Source organism: Pteronotus mesoamericanus, unplaced genomic scaffold (genome assembly GCF_021234165.1).
Source record: "Pteronotus mesoamericanus isolate MK-2021 breed Mesoamerican mustached bat unplaced genomic scaffold, CSHL_Meso_final scaffold_167, whole genome shotgun sequence".
Taxonomy (NCBI): domain Eukaryota; kingdom Metazoa; phylum Chordata; class Mammalia; order Chiroptera; family Mormoopidae; genus Pteronotus; species Pteronotus mesoamericanus.
This window is the reverse complement of record NW_026555308.1, coordinates 25,520,547-25,537,788: the sequence shown is the minus strand read 5'-3', so window position 1 is coordinate 25,537,788 and position 17,242 is coordinate 25,520,547. Positions and strand designations below refer to the sequence as shown.

The following is a 17,242-nucleotide window of genomic DNA, read 5'->3' as shown; positions in this document are numbered from 1 at the left end:
ACTCATCTTGATAGGTATTATAATCATCTAATTAAAAGACAGAGATTTACTAAGGTGGTCTATGTAACTTTACAGTGCCTGAAGGCATGGAATATTTCTATTTTATTATATTTTTATAGTCAACCAAGTAATATGATATTTAATAAATGTTTCTCTGTGGATAAGTTGAAATTAATGGAGAGGACAGTTCAAACGATTGGGAACATGATGTTTTACAATAAGCTGTGACCATATCTACTCTCTGCCACCCATGTTCAGTGGGACCTGAGGAATGATGTGCTTGTATGAGCTACCAAGCAGTTTCAGTGGGAGGCCTTTTCTGGTAGGGAGGCCACATTGAGAGGGAATAAAATATAGAATAGGCATAAAATCAAACTTTGGTCACTGTTTTGATGCTACTGCTTTCCAGAATTTGGAAAACCATAAGTACTCCAGAAATGTCAGCCTTTTTATTTTATTTTTGGGATAAACATGTAAAAGTTTTCTTCTTTACTCTGGTTTCTGATATTCATTGCAAAGATGCAACATTACCCTGTCAACTAATCTATAATTTGTCTAAAGTTTTCTCAGACATGAAACTAGAATATATGGATATAATGCAGATTAACAGCACCCTACAGTTTTGTTTTCTTCAAAAAAAATGAAAGTATATGTTTGTTAACATAGAAAATAACTGTAAAATAAACACATATATAATTTATATTTAAGTTTCCATTTTGGAATTTTGTTAATCATATTGCTAAATTAAAAATAAGAAAACCATAAATTTCCTTTCTTGAGTTGGATAAAAACATTTTTTGTATTTTTAGACATAAACAGTTATAAATATTTATTTTTTGGGCTATATATCCCAAACTTGATCCATATCAAATATGTCTTAAAGATTTTTTTAACCATGTCAGCACCGTTATTTTATTTAAAAAAATTGTCTCGGTCTTTATTTTTCTGACCTAAATATCAACTCTAGCCTCTTCTTAAGCAATGGTATGCATAAAATCATTGGATGTAGTTAGTTACTGACATTTTTAACAATGAATATTTAACATGTATTTATCCACTGTGAAAAAGGTACATCTACATAACCACTTAATAATCACCTAGCTTATAACAATTGTTCTTAGAGATAATTAACCTTACCATTTTACAGTTATATATTTTTATATTAAATATGATCATATTCATAATGTTACAATAGAACCATAAACCTATACAGTTATAGGATTATTATAAGATGGAGAATAAAATAGAGTTACCTCTTCCGTCCACTGTGATACCTACTCCACTACTACACAGACCATGGAATTCAGCTATATGATAAAAACAAATACAGAGATTAAAAACTCTAAACTATATCTGTTTTATACAAGTCACATAATCCCAAAAGTATCATTAGAAATAATTATAGGCATTAATTTTTAAAATATAAAAATGAGTATTTTCTAGCACATAATTATTACAGACAGTCTTTCTTTTCCTAAATGTCCCAGTATAAGAGTATCCATTTTTATACACCCTCCCAAACACTGGGAAAAATCAATCAACTGTTCTCTACCAATCTAATCAACAAAAATGATATCTTATTTTAATTTTAGAACAATTAGGCATCTAATTTTATCTGGTAATCTACCATTTTCACTTTTACCTTGTAAAATTTTATTTGTACACATAGCACTTCTTCTATGAGGATTTCAACTTCCCTTATTAATATAAATTCCTTACAAATTAAGAAAAATTTTCTCTAATTTATGTGTGTGTTTTGGTCTTTAATGTCTGCTTTGAAAGCTCTTTATCAAGACAAAATAACCAAAATGTTATATACTCTATAGGAAAATTATTTTTTATAAAGTTTAATGTTGGGAGCTAACCATATTGTTTCTGATATTTATCAATGATATTCATTACTTAACTCAATTTTTCTTCACTGATATAAATGCCATCTTTATTGTACCCTACATTCCCATTTATTTCTACAATAGATGAACTTTCATTGTTTTGCTAATGTTTGAACAATCCATTTTGGATTTTAATGGAATGACAAGCCATTTCCTTTGCTGGAATGCATTTCTTCCATCTTCCATGTGGGAAGTTCTCATTTTTTTCAAGACCCTTTATTTCTACTACTTTCGGTTTCTAGATTAATTTATCTTGTTAACTGACTTTTTAAATCTAGTCTTGTTATCATTTTTTTACCTCTTTCATAATATGCATAATTTAACACATTTTAGGGCAAGATTTCCTTCATTAACTCTTCTTTTTAAAAATGTCATACTAAGTAGTTCTTTTAGATGAACTCTCATCATTTTTCTAAGGTTTGAACAATGTATTTAGGATTTTTTACATAATGAGAAGCCATTTCCTTTGCTGGGATGCTTTTCTTCTGTCTTCCACATGGGAAGTTCTTGTCTTTTTCAAGACCTAACTCAACATGCCTCCCTCCGGTGAAGTCTTTCCCACCTTCCCCAGGCAACTAACTATTCTGCCTTCCTGCTCTCCCAGCTCTTCATGTCTCTTTAAAAGGGCTCATCACACTAAATTATAATTTGTATGTTCACTTATCTATAGTCTCAACTATATCCAACTGTAAAGAAAAAAAAGATTGTGTGTATTTTTTTAATCTATATTGTACTTACATGTATTCAGTATGGGTTTACATATCCAATATAGGTTTAGTAAAAGTATGAATAAAGAGGATCAACCTTATCAACCTAAGAGTCTGGAATCACTAATAGGCTGTGTCCTAAGACCATTCCGTGTTAATAAATTAAATAAATAAAATCAAATTCTGCTAAAGTTATAATAATCTTGAAAGCAAGAAGTAAATTTTATGCTATTTGTCTTCACAGTTGACATCATAGATCAGGGACATTGAGACTAACATATTGATGTAAAAAATCTGTTTTAACAGTAATCATTGGATCAGCAAGTAAGTTTTTCATTCACCATGTATTCTTTTTGTCGAGAGATCTTAGGTAAATACGAGCCAAATCTCATTATATGAGAGGGACCCCCAAAAAACTGAAATGTATTTATAAAAAAATGTATATTTATTCTTGCATGTTTAAACTTCAGTCATCTTCAAAGCACTCTTCATTTCATGCAATACACCTATCGAGACAGTTTTTCCACTGCTCAAAACAGTTTTTGAACTCAATTTTGATGCCTTTTAGTGCTTCTGTTGTTTTTTTTTTTCTTTGCCTCTTCCTTATCAGCAAAATGTTTCCTTTTGCAGACTGTTTTCATCCAGGGAAACAAAAAGAAATCCCTCAGGGTGCAATCTGGTAAATAGGAAGGGTGAGGAACAGGGGTCATGCCATTTTTGGTCTAAAACTGCTGAACATTCAGTGAGATGTGGGGAGGTGCGCTCATAAATCATCCACCATGAAATGGGCAAATGCATTGAGAGTCTTCAAAAAGAAATTCACCGAAGCAGACTGCAGCCTCTCACAACAATGCCAGCTGGTACACTGATACAGATGGGTTCCTAGAACACTCAACTAGTGGGGGAAGCCTGTACTACCACAAGGGGCTTGCCCTCCAGAAGATAATTCCATTTTTTGGGGGTCCCCCTCGTACATCTCACATACCAAGCTAGGTTTGTATTTCTTTTCTTTAATGAAAAATAAGGACAACACACTTCAGACTTGATGTACTCTTTGGTCAAATATCTAATGTTACATTTCTAGATTCTTTATCAGGCATGAAAGTGGCCAAAGGGACTACCTGAGTTTTTGGCAGGGCATGGCTGGCAGGGCTCTCCAAAACCATAGTCTGGATTGGCACAGCAGCATTCGGACTTGGTCACCGCCCCGGGGAAAGGACGGACACACACTCCCTTCTTAATTCCACCATAGCATGTACTGCGCATGTGAGTATCTAAAGGACACAGAAGAACAATGAGTTGAGGAAGTGATAAAGACAGATTTCAAAACTGAAGGCTTCTTTTAGCCTAAGACTGGAAGTTTCTAGAGGGCATCTGCCACTTCTTTTTCTTTCTTTTTTTAGCACCTAATAGTGTTACAAAATCAACAAAAGTCTGTTGAGTGAGGGAAAGAATGAATCCATACCAACAACTCATTTTTTTCCCCTCCAAGTCATTTTAAGAGCTATATAAGTAGCCATTGTCCCACTTATCCTCCCAAGCCTTTGACTGAACCAGGTATATTTCCACAGTTATAAACAGCACTCCGGGCTGTAATCACTGGCTATACTCTACTGAAAATGACACATTATTATTTCTATTTTAGAAGTTCTTATGAACAATGAAGTGAAGTTAAACTACCTTGAGATGACACTGCTTGACCCTGAAATGTCTTTCCTCCTTTTCAACCCTCATTTATCCCAGAGTCTCAGTAAATCCAGTTTTTAAAAATAAACTACCACTATGTGCCCTTGGCATTGTGCTATTGCTTTACAGACATTATCTCATTGAACATTCAGGTTGACAACTCCACAGGATAGTGATCATTATCCATATTACATATGAGGAAGGTTAGATTCATGGGGATTACGTAAGTATTTCCAAGTCCTAGGCAATCTACTGGCCTGAACTGGGATTCAGACTCGAATTCATGTGACCCTCAAAGCCCTTCCTCTTTCTACTGTGTCATGCTATGTCTCAAAGAAGAATATCCTGCTTAGTATTTTTACTCTAAATTATCATAAAATATGCTACAACTTTATGAGACAGTAAATGATGAACTATAAGAAACTAAGATTGTCATAAAGGCCAGAGAGGCAGTACAGCTTTTAAGAAATATATACTAACATGGTAATTCCATCAAATTATAAATATCTATATAATTATTCACAACTTGTCGGAAATAATTTTATGTGCTTGTTATGCAAAGTGAGTCACCCAATGATTTCTTATGATCTGGTAGTGTTTCTCATTAAAACAATGAGATTTATTGCTGTGCTAAAACAATGAGATGTGTACATGCTCAAATGGAAGAGGGCCATGAGATTTACCACGCCAACCTTGTGGTGGGCACGTGTTGCCCCTTTCTCTGTCAGCTGTGGCCAAGCTTGACAGTCTGCTCCGAGTTACACGTAAGTGTAGGACTTGATGCAAAGACAAATCTGCACAAACAACACAGTTCATAATTCCCAACATAATTTTTGCGAGTTCTTCAGATGTCACCAATTATGTCAGAAGGCATCACAGAATGGTCAGTTATTTCTGTTTTCATGTTAAGAATATAAGTCATGCACAATTTTTAGAAGCCTACGGCACTCACTTGAAGAATGAGATAGATTACTACTGACTGATCTGGGTTACAGGTTAACAAAACCAGATTTTTGAAAAAGAAGGTGGTATTATTTACGTGTGGGTTTTAGGGACATGAATTGTCCCAGGCTCTGATTCCTGTGGGATAACAGGATAACTTTACTTAGATTATTTAACATTTTTTTCATCCATTAAGTGAGGATAGAGTTTGTATTATAAAAGAGGATGTGTCTGTTGAGCATTAAGCACAAAGTCTAGGACACACAGGAAATACTGAAAAATGTCAGCAACCTCATTTCTCTCTTTTTTCTTTAGTGAGGACAGTGGACCTTCTCCTGTACAAAGATTGGAACCCTAATTCATATTATATTCTTCAAGTGTAACTTGAAGCCACTGTTCACAGGTGGACAGGGTAAGAGGTGCCAAAGCCATCAGCACACTGGGACGTGCCCACGAGGATACTTTGGTAGGGGACTGGACCGAAATGCTAAGCTGTATCTTTTCTATATGTTATCAAATTTTTCCATGTCATTTTTTTCTTAAGAATTGGAATGTTTAAAGGATTTTCTCAGGTAATTATCAGAGTCTATGCACATTGGTGAAGTACTATATATGGACACAAAATGCTAATTATATTTTATTTTCTTTAGTATCAACTTTATTGCACAAGACTAAGCCTTAGATATTATGTTATTATTCTAATTTAATAAAATGATAATAATTGCAATAGCTAACTTATTGGGCATTTCATATATGCCTGGTACTCAAAGCTTTACGCAGATAAATCCCATATTAACTTATTTAATCCCCAAAGCAACTAATGAGGAAAAGAGGCACAGAAAGGTAATGTATCTTGTCCAAGGCCATACAACTAGTAAGGAGCAGAGCTAGAATTAAAAAAAAAAAGAAAATTAACCTTTAGCTGACAGAAATGTCAAACAGTATTCATCAAGATGCTAACACATTCTTTTTAAAAAAAGATTTTATTTTATTTTTAGACAGAGAGGGGAAGATAGGGAAAAGAGAAGGAGAGAAACAGATGTGAGAGGGAAACATCAATTGGCTGCCTCCACATGTACTGAGTGGGGATGAAACCCACAAGCCAGGCATGTGCCCTGACCAGGAATTGAAGAAGTGACCCTTCATTTGCGGGACTAAGACCAACCAACTCAGTCACATTGGTCAGGGAAAGATGCTGACATATTCTTAAGCTAATATAACAGAGTGTTTTAAAAAAAATTTTAGCTGAAATCCCATGGTGCTGAATATCAAGTAAGAAGGTGAATTTGGAGTCTCCATCCTGAAGAAAGTAGATATAGAAAATTAGTGACCTGGTCCCTAAACCCTTCCCAACACACAGTCTATAATGTTTAAGAGAGTGGCAATTAAGAGAGGGTTTTTTGAAAAAGATTTTTTAGGGGGGCAGTGAGAGAGAGCTAGGTTATAAGTAGGAGGTATTTCCCTCCTCACGTCTGAAGCCTTAGGAGAGCTTTGTACTCATCTCTGCCTCAGACACCTAACAGGCAAAGGTGAGTGGCTGCTCTTCCTTCTGTAGGAGCAGGTGGAGGTGAGATCAGCCTTTATTTATATGGTAAACAGTGTCAGGGATGGGCATGTCCTATGCATCAGACACAGGACACATTAAGATATGGTCCTAAAATGACAATGTGGAGGGTGATGGGACCATCAAGACTGTCCGAAGTGGACTGCTGGAAGATCAAAGATTGGGGACCGGGGAGTGGCCCTGAAGAAGACAGATGCAGTGTCTGCACCCTTGGGAGGGAAGCGGAATGCCTCTGCGGTACCCGTGAGTGGCCCACAAGGAGGAAGTTGGCTTTAAACATGCGCGAAACCCCCAAAATCTTGGAGCCATCCTAGGACGGTATGGGTGCTTCCACCTTCTGCCTCTCCTCATGCACTCTGACCCTGGTGGAGTCCAAGTTACACCCTGCCTGTAAGTCAGGCTTCTCCAATGTACTAGTTATGATAACAGTTTAATTTTCTGAAAACAAAAACCCACATCTCAGTACCTAGGAAAACAAAAACAAACAAACTAAAAAAAGAAATCCAAAGTGCCAACCCTAATAATAATTCACCACAGTGATTCATTTCTAACGTCAACAATCAATAAGTCTCAAAATCATCACCAAAGGCAAAAGACGTGGAGAAAACACATCTAGCATGTTATGGGACACTAATATACAATTTTACACACAGAACAAATGGTGTTTTTATTAAAAAGTTTAAGTGATCACAATTGTGAAAAATTAAAGGAGGCTTTCTAACAATTTCTGATGACCTTTCTGTATGTTAACAAGAGAATGATTTTTTTGTGTGTTTGAACGCTGAATTCTTAACAACTACCTAGTATGTTGATTGCTTAAAATAAAAATTTCTCCCTCTAAAACTGGTTTTGTATTCACTGTAGATTTCAACAGAATCATGAAGGTAAAGGGGGAAAAATTAGCTAAATACATCAAAGCAACTGAAAACATTTTAGCTCTCTAAGGAGGAAGGAGCTACATTCTTCTAGCTCTGTATTTGAAATATCCCTGAACAAAGTGCTGACAATTTTGCAAGCTGAAATAAATCCTAGATTGGATAGAGTGGATAAATTTAAGTGGACAGATTATTTCCATCTGCTGTTGCTTCTTCCCACTGCCCCTCTTTGGGGTCCAATGTTTTGATTCCCACAGGTCGGAGTGAGGAGTTATCAACTATATCTAAGAAAGCATTTAATTTCTCTGAAAAATTACTCCTACACCAATGAATATGTCTGCCTTCTAGTATATAACCTGAAAAAAAGAGGGTGCCCAATAGCCAACACACCCTAAAGGTCTCATGAAAGCACTTCAGAGATAAAAAACAGCATTAAATGTATTTTTACAACTCACCCACTCTGCTACTGTTATCATTAAAACATACTCGTTGGTTTGAAATGCCAATGACATTTTTGTTTTGTCTGCTTCTTTAAAGCTGATGACTGATAACTCTGATTGCTTTTCATGGAATATATTTGACAAAAGTATCCAAAAGAAATTTTTAATGGCTTAGAATAAAACAAAATTCTTTCTCATATTCTTCCCTTGTTTCCATAGTTAGTTGCATAATGATGAATAATAATTATATAAAACTACTTCTAGCTTTTGATACTAGTCCAAGTGCTAGGGTATAGATTATTTACATTTTAAATTTTGTGTGGGTATAAAGAGTTTACTTAAGTATAACTATAATCCCCCTTTCCTGCCTTCTTTGTTATTAACTACAAAAACTAAATCCACTGTATTTAGAAACTCAGTTATCTAATGTTATCAAGGATGGTTGGTAAGGACTTATTTTTTCTTCTCCAGCATTTTTGACAGGTCTCTCCTTAAAGCCTTCTGAAGGGAGTTGGCTGGGGTCTCCTGTCTATTTTTTAAAAACTGCTTTATTGAGATATGATTCAGGTACCATAGAATTCATTATTTAGAAGTGTTCAATCCAATAGTTTTTAGCATATTCACAGATATGTACAATACTCACTACAGCTAATATTAGAACATTTTATTACCTCAGAAATACCCTTTAGCTAAGGTCACCCCTTTTCCTGCCACCCCACGCTCTTTGTTCTAAGCAACCACTAATATGCTCTGTCACTGCAGACCTGCCTCTTACGGGCCATTCTTGTGAATGGAATCACATACTATGTGGCTTTTGTGCATGGCATCTTTTACCTGGCACGTTTTCAAGGTTCACCCTTGCTTGCTTTCTTGTGTATCAGTACTTTGTTCCTTTTTATGGCTGAACATTATTCCATGGGATGGACGTACCTATGTTACCTTTTCAAAGATCATTTGGACAGTGAGACCACTATAGAATGTTTCACTTACCAACACACACGCGTCCATCCACACCCACAGCCAGGCCTGGGGGACAGTCACAGCGGAAGGACCCTTCATTGTTGATACAATGCCCATTCATACAGATTCCTGGTGTCTGGCACTCATCCACATCTGCCCGAAGGAGAACACAAGTCAGGTCAAAATTGGGTAAATTTAACTTTATTTTTAACTGTTGCCACTTTTGACCCTTTGTTTTTAATTTCATAATTTGCGGAAGAGCATAGATGTAATAACAGATTTTTTAAAAATTAAATTTATCAGGGAAACCTTATATCTTAATGCAACTCTGAAATATTTTTTAAAAAAACCAAGTGACAGATACTCATTAGGAAAAAAGCCATACAAACTCATTTTTCATTACTTATTTGGCAACCTTGCTTAATATAAACAATATTTAATCCAAATTAGTTAAGCGAAACAAATACTTAAAAGTGAGGTAAACTTTTATAATCACCTTTTATTTATACACACACAATTCTAACTACAAGGGATGTTTTGATATTAACTTTATCAGTTCATATGAAAATAGTTTGGGGTATCTCTTCAAATTTTTAATCTGCTTCAATTTATCAGAGGTAACTCAACATTAAATAGCTTTTCCAAATGATGAAACAGGCTTCAAAGCACAGGGCTGCTAACTCATGAACACTTCAAGACTTAAGATCACAACATGTGTAAAAAGAAAATTGGTAAAAAATAATTTCAAGAAAGCAGAAACTGGTGAGATCTAAATCAGCTTTCTTATGTGTATTTAATTTTCTTAAGAAATTCTGGAATAAGTTCCATGCTGTAAAACAATGCTACACACTGGATGGAATGTAATGTTAACCTCACATCCTGTGTTACATCCAAGTCAGCTAACCTTGAGATGACTTCCCAGTCATGAGTTCAATCAGCAAAGCTACAATAGTTCTATTTATTCCTGTATTCCTCTTTCTTGAATAATCAAGAAGCATTTTTTTTATTCAGGAACATGAGAATCAGTCTTGATTTTCTCTCTCTAATGTCCCTGGAATTTCATTGCAATTATAGGGATTAGTTATAAGTCTCATTTGGAAGTCAGATAAATTTGTGCAACAGAAGGCAGAAAGCATTCACAGAGTTAATTTTGTCTAAAAGGAGAAAACTGGAAAACAAAACTTGTTTCTAACTAGAAACTGCAAAATTTACTTCATCTTACTAAATTCCAACTGTGAGTTTACATGTGAGATAGCCTTATTTATTTCCAAAAGGCATATCTTTTGCTTACTAAAGTTATCACTAGAGCTTGACCTTCAAGTTAGCTTTATAAACATAACAATTGATAGAAATATTTAAATTATTTCTTCACTAAATCAACATAACATTATGAGATAATAACAATCACAAATGATGTGTAGATTAGCTTTGTGGAAAAGATGTAATACAAAACCAATAATAAGTGACAGTCAAAAATGTAGTCTGAGAACACATAAAAATGAAAACCTTTCAAGACTTTTGTTTCTCTTTATTCAGGCAACGCATAGAGAAAAATTATTTCTACATTGTCTCTTTCAGACTTGCTAGAACCACTCTGTCATTCCCTTAATTTTTCTTGTATCATTATTATTTTTGTAAAGCTATTACTGTTCCCTAGACCACAATGTGTGTTTTTCTATGAAGCTTTAGACACCTGCCTTACTGAATTATCAAGAGATGTGAATAATATGAAATCCACATGAAGAAACTGAAGTAATTCTTGCATGATTCATTCAAATAAAAAAGATGGTTTCAATCACGGTTACTTTCCTATCTCAAAGCCACACATACCAGTACAGTAACGCCCATTTGGAGCCAAGACAAATCCTGGTTTGCAGATGCACTTGAAGCTGCCATCTTCATTAATGCACATCCCATTCAAACACATGTTGGTAGTTGTACATTCATCATGATCTGTGGAGGAGAGAGAGGAACTCACACCACTGGCCTTGAGGGAACCAGTTTCCTCTCCTTCCACAAACAATCGCCAAATTCCACTACGTAAATGAACCATGTGCTCATGGGTTTTTTTTCCCCTAATATGAACGCCAACTGAGTAGAGCAAATGGTCTGTAGAATGTGAAGGGCCTTTAGTATAGAGATGTAAAGAAAACAATTAAGTGAATTTTGTGCTTAGTGGCCATTAAAACCACATGAGTAGCATTTTATTTTGATTACCAGAAAAGTTAATATGGTTTCAGGGGTTCCTCCTTTTGTAAGAGAGAATAAAGCAATAACAAACCTCACTGTATGTAAAATAATCTGGGCTTTCATTAGTGGGTGAAATACGTGTTGCTGTGTGAATAGAATATTTCTGTTGAGCACTGGTACCTGCTGTACTGCTAGATAGCACCAGGAACACATGTTTAGAGATTTGATTTTCATATATGCCAAATATTTTTGTATTCCCCCAGGCTGAGGATGGGGAAGTCCTGTTCTATCTTGTCAGCGTTGTATCCCCAACACGTGAAATGCGGTAGGCAGTCATAGTTATTATAAAGAATAACTGCTATGTACAATTAAACATATACCACAAAGGAAACTTCCAAAAACAGTGAAGTATTCCTTGTTATAAATTCATTATAACATTTGCAGAAAAAAAAAGGATCTGTTGTTTCACTTGAATAGTCTTGTGTTAAATGCATTATATCTTCCCTAAGTCACCTGAAGAACTCTCCCATGTGTTGTGTGAGCTTTCAGGGAGATAGTATATACGGTTCTAAATAAAAATGTATATCCTTTAAAAGTCTTTTGCAAGGGAGCAGGCAATTTCCATACCAACACAGTTTTTTCCATCTGTAGTTAATTCAAAACCAGCATTGCAAATGCACTGGAAACTTCCATCTGTGTTCACACATCGACCGTTTTTACAAAGAACCCCATTCTGGATGCACTCATCAATATCTGGGAACATTAAGAAAGGCCAAACATTATTCTTTTATAATAATTATAGATAAAAACAGTAGGATAATACATTTAATTTCAAATATCCAGTTCATTTTTCCATGTAATTATATAAAATCACGCTGCTGCTTTAGCAAAATGTCCATTTCTTGCCAACCTTTTTTCTTGGACAGGTAGGTGTAAGAAATTTTAAAGCCCTGACTAGTTGAAGAAGGAAAGAGAAAGAAAAATGAAATAGGGTGTGCAGTGAACCTAGTAGGGGGCAGGCAGGCAAGCTGTTTTGGACACAGTGGCTGAAGACCTTAAACGTCAGAGCAAGGAGTTGAGTACTGAATACTTGAATTAAGAGCAATAAGATATAAACTTCTGGAGTAAGTTTATTTAAGCAACTACCTGTGGACAAATAGGAAATGTAAAAGAAGACAAGGAAAGTCATCTGCTAAAAGAATAATGAAATGAATGAGGCAGATAGTTTGGACAATGGTAAAAACTAGGCAGGATTTGGTGTTGGACTGTGTGTGGGGTTCAAAGAAAACAGTAGATGAAAATGACTATAAATATTAAGTTCCGTTAATCGGAGAGCAGTAATGCTACTGATGTTCCTTGGAGAAAGGAGGCTGTGATCTAGGGAAGAAAGATAAACTGACATTTTGTGAAGCCAGATACCATGCTGTCTGGATTATATATGCAAATAGTGTTTATGTATAAAGGAAACTCTTCTGAAGGTAGTATAAAATAAATCTGTAATAACCTAACAGCACTTATTTCATTTCATGTTTTATTTTAATAAATCTACTTTTAACCTCAACAGCCTGGGTCGCTGTATTTCACGGAACATTTTCATATGTGAAAGCAAACTGCCTTACCAATGCATGCTTGCTTGGTAGGAGTCCTCTGGAATCCAGCATGACATTTACAATAATAGGATCCAGGTGTGTTAACACAATCTCCATTAGTGCAGGGATTTGATGTGCATTCATCAACATCTGTGAGCAGCAAAAGAAACCATTATAGACTTCACTCCATTTCTAGAAATGTTTGTTTAAAGTACATTTAGGCCCCCCAAATTTGAGAGGCTAGTCAGTGGTAATAATCTAAATAGTAGAGTATTTATAAATGAATGAACATTCCTTTCTTCAAATACCGAGGCCAGTATGGCAATTTACAAAAATATTGCCTATTGGCAAGTATAAGTGAAATTGCTTTAATCAAGAAATAATGATTTTTTAATTTGAGTAACGCACAATGGTTGAAAGCACGGGCTCTGTAAAGACACAGCCATGAGTCCAATAGGCTATCGTGCTTATTATTTTTAGTAGTCTGGGCAAGTGAATAGCCTCTCTAAGATTAAGTGCAGTGTTACAAGATCAACTGAAGGTTTTTAGAAATATATATGTATGTTACATGTCACTGCTGGTAGTTTTAATGAAAGAGATAGATGGATTATCGGATTTATTATTTTTGTGAACTCAACTATATATGTAACTACATATGCATTGAGGCTTGTTAATATTTTGAAGTAACACACAAAGGGCGAAGTAGAAAATGAAAATTAATTAAAGCAAAGCCTATTGCCCTGGCTGGGTAGCTCAGCTGATTGGAATGTCATCCAGATACGTCCAGGTTGCAGGTACAATCTCAGGTCAGGGCATGTGCAAGAATCAACCAATGAATACATAAATAAATGGAATGACAAACTATGGTTCTCTCTAAAATCAAAAATTAAAAAATTAAAAAGCTAACAAAACAATGCCTATTATTTTCATTAGCTTCAAGTTTCTCTAAGATCTTAAAAGTGGCACAGGAATTTGTTTTTTACATAAAATCAAGTTTTACAAAAATACTAGTACTGAGCCTAATGTGAGAAATGTCACCTTTTCATATAAGTCCTCTTAAGGCTTGATTAAATGCAAACCCATTGCAGAATTCAGAAACTACACAACCAAATGGCAATCTCAACAGTTCAGAAGTCAACCCCCAGAGAAATCACACGGACCAGTGCTAGAAAAAGTTTAATTCATCTTCTCTCAGAAATACCCACTAAGTCGTATGTTGAATGCTGGCAAATTAAAAACCTGGCTGGCTGGTGAGGACATAATGACTTGCCCTTTCATATATGTGTAGAAGCCATTAACATATACAATTTCAGCTAAATTGGAGAGCACAACAATAAAATCAATTCACAGGTTTAACCTTTTAATAAACAGATTACTCTTTTCACAGATGTTCTTAAAACAGGAACTGTACTCTATCAAACTCACCAACCTCAATTATATAAACACTCAGATGGAATGCAATTAAGCTCTCTCTAGTAAAGGGGGGGGGCGGGAATCTCATAGCAAATAAAATAAAAACAAAAAAAATAACAAGATTAAATGTTTTTTCAATTCATCCAAAGGCACCTTCAGCCCATTAACACTCACTTACATTTAAACTTGTGGTTGATAACATCAACCCAAACTCTACTGAGCCAAAGGAATGAAGCAAAATGAGAAAAGAGAGAGTTTAGAGCATTAGCAAGTATATAAAGTATAACTGAGAAACTTTCCAACATGAAATATCACCTTCAGTTTGCAGTGTCAAAGATCCCTTAATTCTCTGTGTTTTTATAATATTGATTGCAACAATTAAAAATGTGTTGTAGATGCATCTTTACAGAATCCTCATTGAAAAGCTGTTCTAGTGAAGAACATGGGAGCACACACCCAACCCCCTCTCTTAGGTAAACGCTCTGGGAAGCTGGGTCACTTTGAAGGACTGTTTTCTCCCCTTGAGAACCTGTTCCCAAGGCCCCTTGCTGCTATGATATCTCTGACAGTGGTTTTGCTATTACGGCCTTAATTCATTTCTGTTTCTTTAGCCCCTAAGGGCTAAAGGACCACTACTTTTTGGAAGGAAAACAATCACCAAAAACTCTTAGTGACTTTACAATCCATGACTTTAAAACCCCATTAGTTTTCTGAGGTATTGTAGGACCAATCATAAATGAGCACTACGATGTTCTGAAATGTACACCTCAACCCCTGCACTTTATTCTGAGTCTCACAGGTTGATACTTTCAAGTGTTCACCTTTGTTTGCCTTGTGTAGAGGAATAGGAGCACTTTAAATATTACAATCTGTGTATGTTTATTTCTTCCTATACTTTCACTGGGGATTGAGCATTTTTAAACAAAATTCACAGGATTTTAAACTCCTAAAGTAAACGAGAAAGTCATTTTAAACTCCTAAAATAAACTCCAAAGGTAACTGAGAAAGACACTGACTATCAAAATGGTTAAATTCTCAGATATTATTGGGGTAAGAGACATTAACCCTTGAAAAGTTAGCAAACACTTTTAATTAGCAATGGCTCTAAGATTACCTCTGGCCCAACAGAAACAAAAATTATTCCTTACTATTCCAAAATAGAATAATTCAAATGAAGTTGAAAACCACTGCTAACAGCAGTTTGACTTACACAGACAGTAAAAGTCACAAAAATTCATTTTGGAGTAGAACTCTCAAGAAAAAGAAGTGTGATGAGTAAATAGAACTGTTTTCAGGTCTCAGGAGCAACTAACTCATAATTGGAAAATGAGCTCAATTCCATCCAAATTGTCTTTGATACTTTAATACAGTTATTGCCTTTCAAGTTATATATACCATTTTCTCAGTATCGAACAGAACTTCCCAAAGAGCAAGAGCATTTTGTTATCCCTCAAAATGCAGGTGCAATGAAAATAGTTACCACTTTATCTTGGGCTTATATCCTCTTTTTTGATATCCCAAATTATTATTTTGTTACAACAATTGTTATATCCCAACTTGTAAGAATAAATATGTCAATATTTCATGGTGTTTCAAAAGTCATTACCTGGTCTATCACTTATACAAGCATCAAGTAGCATCAGCTAAGCCAGGGCTGCTCCTGTGGGGTTATACAGTGTACACCCCTAGGGTACACCATTTATATGTGCATGGTACCTGTGCAACTGTACATAGGGATCCTGAGGTAAACCTTGTTTAGTCTTTCTATCTTGTAGCTCTATACATAGATCAGAATGATCATTTCCCCAAAACATCATATTTGGCTCACATTTTCCTTCATAATCATAGTCCACTTAGAACTTTTCAGTTTGACTTGGCAAAATTACAATCCTAACTTTCCATTCCTGGTCTCTCATCTATATTTTATAACAGAAGACCTGAAGCCAAGTCTGATATTTAGTGTAATGCTAATTATGAAACATACGCATGATCATTTGCTAACATGAACAAATAAAAGAATAACCTCAAAATGGCTCAATTCCCATAGTCCTAAATCGACTCTTAATAGGTCCTCAAAACTCTGTTCATTATAAAACCCAATAGATTTCTTTTCCCTCACTGTATTTGATTTTTCTGCCACATTTAACACTTGACACTACTTTTCTTTTGAAAGAGTACCCCTGCATAGCTTCAGTGTCATAATACTTTCTGGATTATTTTTCTCTCTCTCCAACATCATTACTGTTTTCTTTATGGGCTTGCTGTTCCACAGGATTCCAGCTTCAGTACTGTTAGCTTTTCATTCTTCCTGTTGTTCAGTCTGGGAGATAATGTTCACCCTCATGGTTCTAATGTTACTTATGTTACTGATCTGTAACTCTGGCCCTGAACACTCCTCTTAGCTATCTTTAGATCTCTATAATTAAACATCCTGATACCCAAAACTCTTTGTGTCAAAAAAAAAATCATCAACTATTTCTTCCCTATCTGTACCTTCCTCTGCATGTTAATGACACCATCATATGTCCAGTGTTGTTTAGCTAAGAAGGAAAGAAAGCAAGGAGAGGCAGAGACGTAAATCTCAGTATTTAGGGTGGGGGACTCTTGAAGTGGCCTAGCTCAGCAGTAGGTGAAGGGAACATGTGGAAGACCATGCACACAGCAGAGGCAGCTTGGAAGTTCAATTTACTTCAAAAAGACTTTTTTTCTATCATATTCAATCCAATTGTTCTTATAGTGTAAAAGCTATCAAAAACTAAGAAAGATTAAAGAATCATGAGCTTACCTATGCAGTCCCCATTTGCATCCTGCTTATAGCCCATGTTGCATTCACATCGGTAGCTAGAAACAGTAGGTATGCAGCGTCCATTTAAACAGAGATTAGCATGGTGCTTACAGATATCTATTGTCTGGTTGAGAATAGCTATGGAAAATTAAAACACAAGTGATATTTCACCATTACACCATGGATTACTTTTTTAGGG

General features: G+C 35.3%; 1 protein-coding gene across 1 annotated transcript in view; it reads right to left on the bottom strand.

Moving 5' to 3' along the window:
- Nucleotides 1-17,242, bottom strand: part of FBN2 (fibrillin 2) — a 249,570-nt gene that overhangs the window by 89,351 nt on the left and 142,977 nt on the right. The window contains exons 11-17 of the mRNA XM_054589866.1: nt 17,044-17,181; nt 12,876-12,995; nt 11,884-12,009; nt 10,897-11,019; nt 9,097-9,219; nt 3,721-3,873; nt 1,254-1,307 (exon numbers count right to left, since the gene is read on the bottom strand). Of these exons, the coding sequence (XP_054445841.1) occupies nt 1,254-1,307; nt 3,721-3,873; nt 9,097-9,219; nt 10,897-11,019; nt 11,884-12,009; nt 12,876-12,995; nt 17,044-17,181 (837 nt within the window). The remainder of the gene's footprint in view (nt 1-1,253; nt 1,308-3,720; nt 3,874-9,096; nt 9,220-10,896; nt 11,020-11,883; nt 12,010-12,875; nt 12,996-17,043; nt 17,182-17,242) is intronic.